At 44.0% G+C, this 12,500-nt stretch overlaps 1 protein-coding gene across 1 annotated transcript in view; it reads left to right on the top strand.

The window, feature by feature from the left end:
- Positions 1-12,500, top strand: part of zranb3 (zinc finger, RAN-binding domain containing 3) — a 120,296-nt gene that overhangs the window by 34,680 nt on the left and 73,116 nt on the right. Inside the window, exons 6-7 of the mRNA XM_063212502.1 lie at positions 6,320-6,405; positions 11,417-11,588. Of these exons, the coding sequence (XP_063068572.1) occupies positions 6,320-6,405; positions 11,417-11,588 (258 nt within the window). The remainder of the gene's footprint in view (positions 1-6,319; positions 6,406-11,416; positions 11,589-12,500) is intronic.

Genomic DNA, 12,500 nt, shown 5'->3' with positions numbered 1-12,500 from the left:
GATTGAGATTAGATTTATGTGCAATGTGTTTCTGAAAGACATAAACTACTTTGAATATGTGTGTTTGCCACTGTCTTCCAGTGTGTAGTGTAATGCTAGGTTTGCTGAAGCTTATGCAGTAGGCCTACAGTAATGTATGCATTTGCAGAAATACGCTGATGAGCCAATCGATTTAAATAATTACGGGTTATTACCCCCACCAGCGCACATCCATCCCCACGCTGCTTGTTGAGGCGTAATGGAGCTGGTTACCGGTGTGTTATCAGACACGATGCACAGACGCACAGGGAAGATGCACTCAGGCACCGTGATAAATCCAGCTGTGTGTGTGTGTGTGTGTGTGTGTGTGTGTGTGTGTGTGTGTGTGTGTGTGTGTGTGTGTGTGTGTGTGTGAGTGTGAGTGTGAGTGTGTTTTGTGTGCGCGTGTGTATGCATGTGTGTTTTGTGTGCGCACACCAGAATATCATGCCTTCACTTCATTGTTAATTTGACATTAAATGATTCCCACCACCTGCCTAATCGAATGTGTGGATAAAATAATGCAAAATGATACCATAATGCAATCCAAATCGAGCATAACCTGAAATAATAAAACAAGGTGCTTCCTACAGTGCATGCAAAAGCTTACCAATTCTTGTTGGAGCTGCCACAGCATTGAGAAATGTGTTCAATGTGTTTTTTGTGTGATTTGTATGACTATTCCAACGTGCTGTGAAATTTTCAGAACAGTACGCTCATGGCTAGATAATTTGCTCATGGCTAGAACATTGTGTTTTTACCTCCTTGGTTGGTTGGGTTGGTACATTTGTTAACAGCCGGGGGAAAAGAAACTAGAAATGCCCCAAATGTGATCCAACCAGCTCAGAATCAGGTATATCGCTTCATGGTATCTGTGGACCATTTACTCAGTGAAGTTACTTTGGCTACCTCTGGTGTCCTCTGACTGTGGCCATCACTAGGATTGTGGGCGTGCTCTGACAGGCTCTTCAGTGGTAGCAGTCCGAGCCCCACTTGGGAACCCCAGAGGACCGTTGTTCAAGTCCCGGCCGTTCAGCTCTATTCACCTACACTATGCTCTGGGCAATATAGGGGGTAACAAATTAAAAGTAATTAAATTACAATTCAAAGTAGTAACTTTTCCTATCTTTGCCAGCACTGGCTCTGAGTGACCAGAAGTATGTTATTTTTGGTAATGATGCAGGATTAAGCTTCATCACACAGTTACCCTTCTTGTACACACACACACAAACACACACAAACACACACAAACACACACACACACACACACACACACACACACACACACACACACACACACACACACACACACACACACACACACACACACACACACACACACACACACACACACAGACACACACAGACACACACGTGTGCGAGGAATTGCTTTTCCCTTGTGTAACTATTGTGTTGATCTGTTCTTCTGAGAATCTGTGAGATCTGTGACTTCTCCTCTCTTTTCTCGTCTCCTCTCGTCTCCTCTCGTCTCCTCTCGTCTCCTCTCGTCTCCTCTTCTCTTCTCTTCTCTTCTCTTCTCTTCTCTTCTCTTCTCTTCTCTTCTCTCCTCTCCTCTCCTCTCCTCTCCTCTCCTCTCCTCTCCTCTCCTCTCCTCTCCTCTCCTCTCCTCTCCTCTCCTCTCCTCTCCTCTCCTCTCCTCTCCTCTAACTACGGACTCATTCATTCAGAGTCTATCTGTAGCAGTATTCCTCATCTTTTTGCCAACTTCAAAGAAGCCGCCATACTCACTCCCACTCGTTCACACATACCATCCTCGCATGCACTCTGCCATTAAGCTACATTCACATGCGTCGCTACTAGTTACTTACTTCTAAGTTCTAGCTGGCTCACTCACTCATGGAGCGTTTATTTAACATTCCCGCGGGTTTCACTGCCACTGCAAGAAGTTGGCTGCCAATAATTCAAACCCTGCATTCAAACTGGCTACTCGCTTATGCTTGTTGTTGAAATATTTGTATCTCTTTGCCAACGTCACATCGCTTGCACTCTCCTCTCCTGTTCGGGCCTCTGTAACGCCGCATTATGTAATAACGGTGCAATATGTAATAATGTAACAAATTATTACATAATGCGGTGACAATTGCCGCATTGTGTAATAATTTACGCATTTCGTAATACATTTCTTGAACGCATTTCGTAATAACTTTTTTCTCATCTTGTAATAAATTATTACAAAATGCGAAATTTATTACGGAATGCGGCCGCAACTTTTTTTTTTTGATGGAAATGTAATAACATGGTGCATTATGTAATAAACTATATGGATATGTATTTTCTGCACTTGGATTCACTAGGCACAACACACACACATAGTCTCAGTGACATGGTAGTCACTGCCCTCTCTCTCTCTCATTCTTCTCAGTTCTCAAACTGCTCGAGAGTCGCGAATGATGCGGTTAAAACCGTTAAGAAATCATTTCACAACGTGTTGCGTGCAACGAGGCCAGCGAATGTCTCGCACTTTCTGCTACATTACACCAATTTACAGCGACATTAAATATGTGGCGAGAGAGAGAAGTGCCCTCACTGCCCAAATGTTTCACAAGCCAAATCTTTTGTGGATACTAAAACCACGAGAGAATACGGACAGAGAGATTTCATTAATTGCAATTCAACATTTGTCATATACCGCCTAACTTGTCCTTGCGCTGAAGGGTTCTTTTATATCGGACGCACAAAAAGGCGCATGCGAGATAGGCTAGCAGAACATAAATATGCTATCAGAGTGGGCAATTTTGACTATCCCATGGCGAAACATTTCAATGAATACCATGGTAAAAAATGATTCTCTGCTGCGCATACAGGGCGTCGAACATATCAAACCTCTTCCGAGGGGTGGGGACAGGCTAAAAAGACTTAATCAGAGGGAGACTTTTTGGATACACCAACTGGATGCCATGCGCTATCCTGGTCTAAATGAGGATATTGATTTTACTTGTTTTTTTGTGATGCTTATTTGTACTTCTGGTCATTTTTTTTCTGTGGCATCACTTATTACCCCAGGCAATTTTTTAATCTTTGTTTTCGCTGGTGTGCGCAAATGTGTGTAGTGCGTAATGGGTCACATGTGGTGATGTCACTATTTAAGGGAGGCCTTTCTTTTCAATGGTGAACGTAGCCCTGATGAAGACCTGGTGAGGTCGAAACATGTCGGCTTTTTAATGTAACCCCAGCCCAGTACCATTTAAGGCTTTTTAATGTAACTTCCCGTTTGGACACCTTATTTTGGAGTGCCTGGGTGAACTCTTCTCTCTACATGAACTGATACCCGATATCCAAGAGCACCCAACAAACTTAAATGAACAGACTGAAGACTGCTTGAGCTTCCAGCCACCTGTGTGCCTTTCATTGCCAAAATAATGTTCTGACTTTTATCTAAATTATTTGGTGATATCCCTCACAACAGTGCAACAGCACATAGGCCTAATGGCGAGAGTTTTTCCCTCATCACGTAATGAAAGCTAATCGGACGTCCAATGACAGGTGGTGCTGACGGACAGCGCATGAGGGAAAGAAGTTGCAAACTTGATCGTGTTCGGTTTCGTCAGTCCAACGGAACACTTCTGGCTATAGAAAATGAATCTGTATTGCAACAAATCTAGTTAGGCCTAGGTCTATATAGGCTATCCAAGATATTTAATTTAGACAGAATCCTTTCAAGCCGTGCAGCATCAACGTGGTCATATAGCCTACTGTCTGCACTTGTTCCGTTGCCTGCCTCATAGCAGAGAAGGAATGGCTTGCTGTTGTTTGAGGTTTTGTAACGTGGATTATCGAAACTGAAGACTTGATTTCTTCTATTGATACCTTTTTGTTTGGTATAATTACGGACAATGCAAATAACTGATTTTTGTGACGTTCGGACATTTTTGGAAGGAATATAATCGAATTAGTCCCGCCGCTTGGGTTATTGTTTTTCGCGTGCATGTGGATGAGCATAGGCTATTGAATTTGATTGCAGCCTAATAGACCTACTGAACAGTGGATTGAAATTGAATTGAATAGGACGTAAGCATACCTATGTAATTTTTAACAAGAGTGGCATTTTTCTCGGGTGCTAAAAAGCAAAAAGCACCATGGTCAGACCCTGGCGCGCAAGGTCATGTAGGCAGACATGAAAGACTCACTACTCCACGGGCAAATATCGGGAAAAATTAAGCACCACCAGCATGGACAGCTCCCCACGAGTCACTTATAATGGTTGGTCTTTTCCTGGGATTTGATTCATGTTGTTTGGGGGAAATATTAAAATAGCCTTTGTAATGGTAAGAATATTTCCAAAGAGCCAAGATGGGGCTTAAGATCAATATGGGCCAGGTTTGTCTCCGTGCGCACACACACACACACACACACTCTCTCTCTCTCTCTCTCTCTCTCTCTCTCTCTCTCTCTCTCTCTCTCTCTCTCTCTCTCGCCACATATTTAATGTCGCTGTAAATTGGTGTAATGTAGCAGAAAGTGCGAGACATTCGCTGGCCTCGTTGCACGCAACACGTTGTGAAATGATTTCTTAACGGTTTTAACCGCATCATTCGCGACTCTCGAGCAGTTTGAGAACTGAGAAGAATGAGAGAGAGAGAGGGCAGTGACTACCATGTCACTGAGACTATGTGTGTGTGTTGTGCCTAGTGAATCCAAGTGCAGAAAATACATATCCATATAGTTTATTACATAATGCACCATGTTATTACATTTCCATCAAAAAAAAAAGTTGTGGCCGCATTCCGTAATAAATTTCGCATTTTGTAATAATTTATTACAAGATGAGAAAAAAGTTATTACGAAATGCGTTCAAGAAATTTATTACGAAATGCGTAAATTATTACACAATGCGGCAATTGTCACCGCATTATGTAATAATTTGTTACATTATTACATATTGCACCGTTATTACATAATGCGGCGTTACAGCCTCACTTCGCAGGAACACGTAGACATTCTATGGACTTCTCTCGTTGAGCGAGTAGCTATTAGCGATTGCAAGCAGGGCTTTGAACCGTTATTTTTTTCCAAATGGTTCGTTCCGAACAGAAACAAAATCATAACGTTTCCGGTTATGAGTTCCACCAACAAATTGACGTTCCCGAACCGGTTAGAACAAAAAAATACTGTTCCCGGAACGGTTAATTTCGTTCCTGTCAAGAAGAAAATTCTCGGTGCGCTTTAAACGCGCTTCTCTGCAATGTCTAACAGTTATGCAATGGAAACTCGCCCCTTTTGTATGATAGTGGTTTCTCTTATTTAAGATGTGGAGTGGAGACTTTGTAATCCCTCTCTCCATTCAGTCAGCGAATGTCTGATGTCACACAGGACGTGAACCTCAGCCGTCATGGTAACGTGCACAGGAAAATCATTACTTTTTTTGTTTTGTTTGAGGAACGGTATTAACCGGTATTAACCGGTTACCATTATTTTTAAATAAGTGTTCCCGTTCCAGAACATAAAAAATTATAACGTTTCCGGTTTCGTTTCTGTTCCTTGTAAAATACAAAAAGTTCCCGGTTTTCGTTTTCGTTCGTGCCCTGATTGCAAGTGATTGTTGCTTTAGAGTCTAACCAGAGAGAGTAGATTATACTTAAAGAATCTCTGGTCTAACTCACTTCCGAGTGACTATGCCCAATAAAATACATATGTGATTCAAGGTCAGGCACTCCTTGAACACATGAAGCAATCCTTCTCAGTTCAAGTTCATTTATTTGAAAAAGTGAGAGTATATCATATAGCATTAATACAGCATTAACATGAAACATTGACATGTAAACATATATGATTGTAGCCTTTTGGCAAATTTTCATGTTCAGCCCCCAGTCATCTTGCCTGGTTAACACCAGACCTAATCACAAGTGAGATTAGGTCTGGGGAGTTGCCTATTGTAAATTCCATAGGGGGCAGAATACTTGGCTATTATGACACACTGCCCTGCTCTCTGATTGGGCAGAGAAACTGTAAATGTCGGAATGCTTGGCCATTATGACACGGGTACCATGATCTTGACCGTTATGAGTCATCCTCGCCAGATAAGACTGTCTTTCAGATCGAAACGATTGTGTAGAACTAAAGGCAGTATGGGAGTTCCCAGCCTACCAGTCATCAGTGCTGACTCACTTTGCTTTATGCGTGTCATATTGTTTGTGTGACGTATGACGACATCAATCATTTTATTCCCTGTATGTTTTAATGTCTTTGAAACAAAACACGGCTTTCTGACTGTATTTGTGTGTGTGTGCATGTGTGCGCTGTGTGTGAATGTGCGTGTGTGTGTCCTGTTCTCCTCCAACAGCTCTTCATGCAGATTGACGCCCTATACCCAAAGCACTTTGGCACCTGGTCCGAATACGCCAAGCAGTACTGCAACGCACACTACAGGTGGAACACACACACACACACACACACACACACACACACACACACACACACACACACACACACACACACACACACACACACACACACACACACACACACACACACACACACACACACACACACACACACACACAACACACATACAGACATAACACACACACCAAGCAGTACTGCCACGCACACTGCAGGTGGTCAACACACATGCACACGTACACTCACTCCAAGCAGAACTGCAATGCACACGGCAGGTGACAGGCGCGCGCACGCACGTGCGTGCGCACACGCACGCGCACACACACGCGCACACACACACACACACACACACACACACACACACACACACACACACACACACACACACACACACACCAAGCAATACTGCACTACCCACTACAGGTGGCCTACACACACACACGCACACACTCAAACTAATTAACTTCTTAACAAAGTATTAGTCATGTACACTGTGCTGTATAAACTGCCAATTAACTCTGAATTACTAAGTTATTAATATGACACAAATTCAGTAACACACATGGAGCTGTGTGTCATAAATCACAAGGGTGCGATTAAACACACAGCAATCAAATAATTATACAATTAACACTTACAAACACATACGTAACAAGCATGTTACAGCTATCGAGCTGCTGGTTTGCTCCTGCTAACTACTGGGCCATTGGTGACGTGTGACCAAGAACACACCCACTAGTCAGTGCTATTGTGTTGGTAATCCACATGGGCCGTACGAATCACTAACTTGGGGCATCTACTGTATACCAAGTCTGTACTCCAAAATTCAGTACAAGCACAGTTGGGCGACTGGAGGTCACAGAACTGCAGTATTTCAGTCTGAGCTTGTGCTTGTGCCTTGTTGCATTTGAAAGCACTAACACAAGATACTTGACTATCGAGCTGCTGGTTAGCTCCTGCTAACTACTACTGGGTTAGTGACATTTGACCAAGAACACACCCACTAATCAGTGCTATTGTAATCCAGGTGGGCCGTACGAATCACCAAATTGGGGCATATATACTGAGTCTGTACTCCAAAATTGAGGACAAGCACAGTTGGGCGAGTGGAGATCACAGAACTGCAGTATTTCTGTCTGAGCTGATGCTCTCTGGGCTTGTACCTTGTTGCACTTGAAAGCAATTACCTAAGCTACTTGACTATCGAGCTGCTGGTTAGCTCCTGCTAACTGCTACTGGGCCATTAGTGACGTGTGACCAAGAACACACTCACTAGTCAGTGCTATTGTTTTGGTAATCCAGGTGGGCCGTACGAATCACTAAATTGGGGCATATATACTTAGTCTGTACTCCAAACTTCGGGACAAGCACAGTTGGGCGAGTGGAGATCACAGAACTGCAGTATTTCTGTCTGAGCTGATGCTCTCTGGGCTTGTGCCTTGTTGCACTTGAAAGCAATTACCTAAGCTACTTGACTGTAGTTATAGCTGCTGGTTTCTACTCCAAAATTCAGGACAAGCATAGTTGGGCGAGTGGAGATCACAGAACTGCAGTATTTCTGTCTGACTCACGACTCAAGACTCACAAGGGTAAAGACTCGCAAATCTACCTGCGCAAATCCAGCGAGCAAAAACACCAAAACGGCAAGCAGTCCTATTGCCACGCACCATGTGCTTCCAAAAAATCTCTGTTGGGCGCAAATCTCCCAAAACTCGCTACCCCCGGTTAAGGGCCTTGCTACCTCCGAAAGCACTCCTCTGACATCCACATGTAGCAGTCCTACTACATGGTCACCTCTGTCTGCCCGTTCAATGGCTCAACTCTGTCTGAATTGATCCCACTCTCTGAGGGCAATGTATCTAAGCTCATCACTGGTAGCCGTCCTACTACCTGCCTGCTGGACCCTGTCCCCACAACCCTGCTGCAAGCCATAGCCCCAACAGTGGTCCCAGCAATCACATCTGTGATAAATGCCTCCCTCTCCTCTGGCATTTTTCCTTCTGCCTTTAAATAGACCAGGGCAACACCTCTACTGAAAAAGCCCCGCTCAGGTTAAAAACTATCGGCCGGTCTCACTACTTCCATTGCTATCAAACACTGTTGAAAGGGCGGTTGCAAAACGGGTCCCCGACTTCCTAACTCAAAATGACCTACTGGACCCAAAACAGTCTGGCTTCAGAAGTGGCCACTCTACTGAATCTGCCTTACTTTCAGTAACAGACGCTTAAAGGGCTGCCAGAGCTGAAGGACAATCCTCCATACTTATCCTACTAGACCTATCTGCTTCCTTCGATACGGTCAACCATGACATACTTCTTACTATACTCTCAAACATGGACATCACAGTCCATACCTCGTTTAAATCCTACCTCTCTGGGCGGTCGTTTAACACGTCATGGCAAGGACAACTGCCCTCATCACATTGCCTCTACACAGGGGTGCCCCAAGGGCCGTTGCTGGGCCCATCCTATTTGCCATGTACACTACCTCTTTGGGCCATGTTATCCGCGCTCACGGCTTCTCTTACCACTGCTATGCTGATGACACATAGCTATATCTGTCATTCGATCTGGAGGACTCCACTGTCTCAGCACGTATCTCAGCCTGCCTCTCTGATATATGATGGAACATCAACTTCAGCTAAACCTTGCTAAAACTGAACTCCTGGTGATCCCAGCCAAGGATTCATGTTGCCATCATATCAAACTCAATATGGGCTCAGACACTGTAGCCCCAAACAAGTCTGCAAGAAACCTGGGTGTCATGATTGATGACCATCTATCTATTCTCAGACCACATAGCCTTGGTTTGCCCGGTTATGCCGCTTTTCACTGTGCAATATAAAAAAGATCAGAACGTACCTGACTCAGCTTCTGGCGCAATCCATGGTCATCTCTCGCCTTGACTGCTGCCTACAAAGTTACAGCAGGTTCTGCTCCGGCCTACCTAAAGGATATGCTAAAGCCATCTGTTCCTTCCAGGGTGTTGCGTCCCTCCAATACCAACCGTAAAGCCTTGCCCTCTACTCACACAAAGCCATCCCAGTCCAAAAGGTTTTATGTCATTGTTTCTCAATGGTGGAATAAGCTACCAGTTGCTACAAGAGCACGGTCATCCCTCTCAACCTTCAAGAAGCTAGTGAAGACTCTTCTCTTCTGAGAAAGCTTCCCTGCTTAACACAATAACATAATAACTAATTCTACTCACATTGTAGCCTTAGTTTTTAATCTTTCTTTCCTTAGATTTTAGCTTCATTCCTTAAAGGTTCACCGTGTAAGATGGTGGCCAGAGTAGGTATTGCATCTATCCTGATCATTGAAACTGCCCTACCCATTGCCAAATTTAATCTTTGTATGACTATTTACTAAGTAATAAACTAGTATTTACTAGTATGACCAACGTATATTAAGTTTTCCAGCTAAAAATGGCAATTTCTGGAAATTCAAAATTGTGGATCATGGAGAAGATCCCCCTTTTTTAAGTATGACATAACTTCGAATTTGATGGTGGTGGTAAGTATTTGTGGAAAGGGCAACATTTCTGAATGGGCAGTATGAATTATGGAAATAAACTACAAAAATATTACACAGTGCTCCTTTGCCACTGCTTTTAACATATTTTATGTACCAAAATTATTCTTTATGTAGCTTGTTATTTTATGCTACATAGTTTTACCATTTGCTGGATATTGCTGTCAGTGTTGCAACTGTACACTGCACCTAGATGTCTTTGTTTATTATCTAAATTTGTGTTGCCCTTGTCATTATTTTATGCTATGTCTTCTTTTACCGTGTGATGGACAATGCTGTCAGTGTTGCAACTGTACACTGCGTCTATATGTCTTAACCTGTTTCTGCTTTAATTTCCTCCTTGTAAGTCGCTTTGGTCAAAGGCGTCTGCTGAATGCTATGTTAAACTTTTTTTTTTAAATGTCACATTTATGGCTGCAAATGCACTTATGTCTTCACTTGTGGTATTACAGAAAGCGCATGCTTACCCACTAACACTAAAGCCGGGCCTACTCTGTGCAGTCTTTTCAGTCGCAGTATTCTGCCGTACAAGTGTATTGCAGGCTTTAAAAGTTCACATCTCACAACTCATGTCTTCAGCCTATACGACCCGCCGGTGGGATGCGGTCGCATGAGGACAAACTGTACCCCATGGCCTCTTGAGGCCTCACTCTTCATATATCATTATTTAGTCAATTATTTATTTGTTTGCTGATTTGTTTGATTGTTTATTGTTTGTTTGTTTACTTGTTTATTTATTTTTGTTTGTCTGTCTGTTAATCTGTGTGATTGCAGGCATTTGTGTTTGTGCAGGGAGGGGGCGAAGTGTGTGCGCTCGCGTGTTTGTGTGTGTGCGTGTGTTTCTGTGTGCGAGTGTGTGTGTGTGGGGAGGGGAGGTGCAAGGGAAGGAAAGCGAGGCATTTGTCTGTTTGTCTGGCTAAATACCAAGCGTCACATATTTTCAATAGGCCAACAACACACACACACACACACACACACACACACACACACACACACACACACACACACACACACACACACACACACACACACACACACACACACAGACACACTTCAGTCCCCTCCCTGCACAAACACAAATGCCGGCATCAACACAACAAAGGCTTAGCTGTCCAGGCACTTTTAAAAAGGGGGGCTTTGTGTGTGCCTCTGTGCAGGCGTGCGCGGATATTTGTGTCTTGTGTAAAAATGTGTGAGTCAGTGTGTTTCCGTGTGTCTATGACGATGTGTCTGTATGTGCTTCTGCAATAATGCATGTGTGGGTGTGTGTCTCTTTGTAGATATGTGTTAATTTAAGCGTGTGTGTGTGTGCGTGTGCGTGTGCGTGTGCGTGTGTGTGTGTGTGTGTCTGACTGAGTCTGTTTAATACTATTTGTGTATGTTTGTACTATTTGTGTGTCTGTCAGTCTGTAATAATGTGTGTGTGTGTGTGTGTGTCTGTCTGTCAGTCTGTAATAATGTGTGTGTGTGTGTGTCTGTGTGTGTGTATGTGTGTGTGGTCTCTGCAGGTATTTCGGGGCGCGTCGTCAGTGGGACTGTCGCGGGGCGTCTCACCTGGATGAGCTGCACCAGCGTCTGGGCCAGGTGATGATCAGGAGGCAGAAGGCCCAGGTGCTCACCCAGCTGCCCCCCAAGGTACGCCAGAGGATCCCCTTCGACCTGCCCAAGGACCAGGCCAAGGTAGCGCACACACACACACACACACACAAACACACATGCATACACACACGCACACTTGCACATATACTAATGATGTAGTCGAGACGGCTTATTCTGAGACCAAGACATTACCAAGACCGGAGGGTACCAAGACCAAGACCAATTCAAGGCCGAAAGTAGGCTAGCCCTAGAGTGCTGGAGATGATGTGATCACACATTACGTGTAGTGTGAACTGAAGAAAAAAAGCTAGAAAAAAAGAGGTATCACACTCCAATAAAGTTTTTTTTTAGGTGCTGGCTTCTTGTGCATACAAATGCTTAAGTGAAGAAGGCCAGACGGCCGAAACATTTCAGTCTTCAACATTAAAACATGGAGCAGAGTGTGCAGCATTTTCTTCATTTTCTTTAACTGAAGAGCAAAGCTACCATAATTAGGCTCTACTCTACAGTATGGCCTAAAATGAACATGCTTTAATATAAACTAGTCACAGTACACCGCAGGACATCTTTTTAATGTTGCGAAATGGCACGTTTTTTGGTGGCGTTTTGTATGCCCAAATCCCTTCAACACTGCCATGTCCGAGACCAAGACAAGACCAAGACCACGGAAAAGCAGTCTTAAGACCGGTCTCAAGACCGAGACCGCTCTTGAGTACTACAACAGTTACACCAAGGACTAGGCTAAGGTACAGTAAAGCTAGATTTATGCTTCGGACGCAGAGCCTCTGCGTCCGTCCGTCTTCTGTCTGTGCGAGTCCACGCCCCCCTCGCAGAGCCTTTGCGCCCGTCGTCGAGCGCCTCGAAAAAAATCTAACTATCCGTCAGACGGACGCGGAGGGCGCAGACAAAAAGGCAGAGCTGTATTCTGTTAAAAACTATATTAATGCCTTGTGTGTAAATGTGTGTAAATACACGAAGCTACATCTAAGTAAC

The sequence above is a fragment of the Engraulis encrasicolus genome, chromosome 12, assembly GCF_034702125.1.
Source record: "Engraulis encrasicolus isolate BLACKSEA-1 chromosome 12, IST_EnEncr_1.0, whole genome shotgun sequence".
Lineage (NCBI taxonomy): Eukaryota > Metazoa > Chordata > Actinopteri > Clupeiformes > Engraulidae > Engraulis > Engraulis encrasicolus.
The sequence above is the reverse complement of the archived record's forward strand: the minus strand, read 5'-3'. Positions and strand labels throughout refer to the sequence as shown.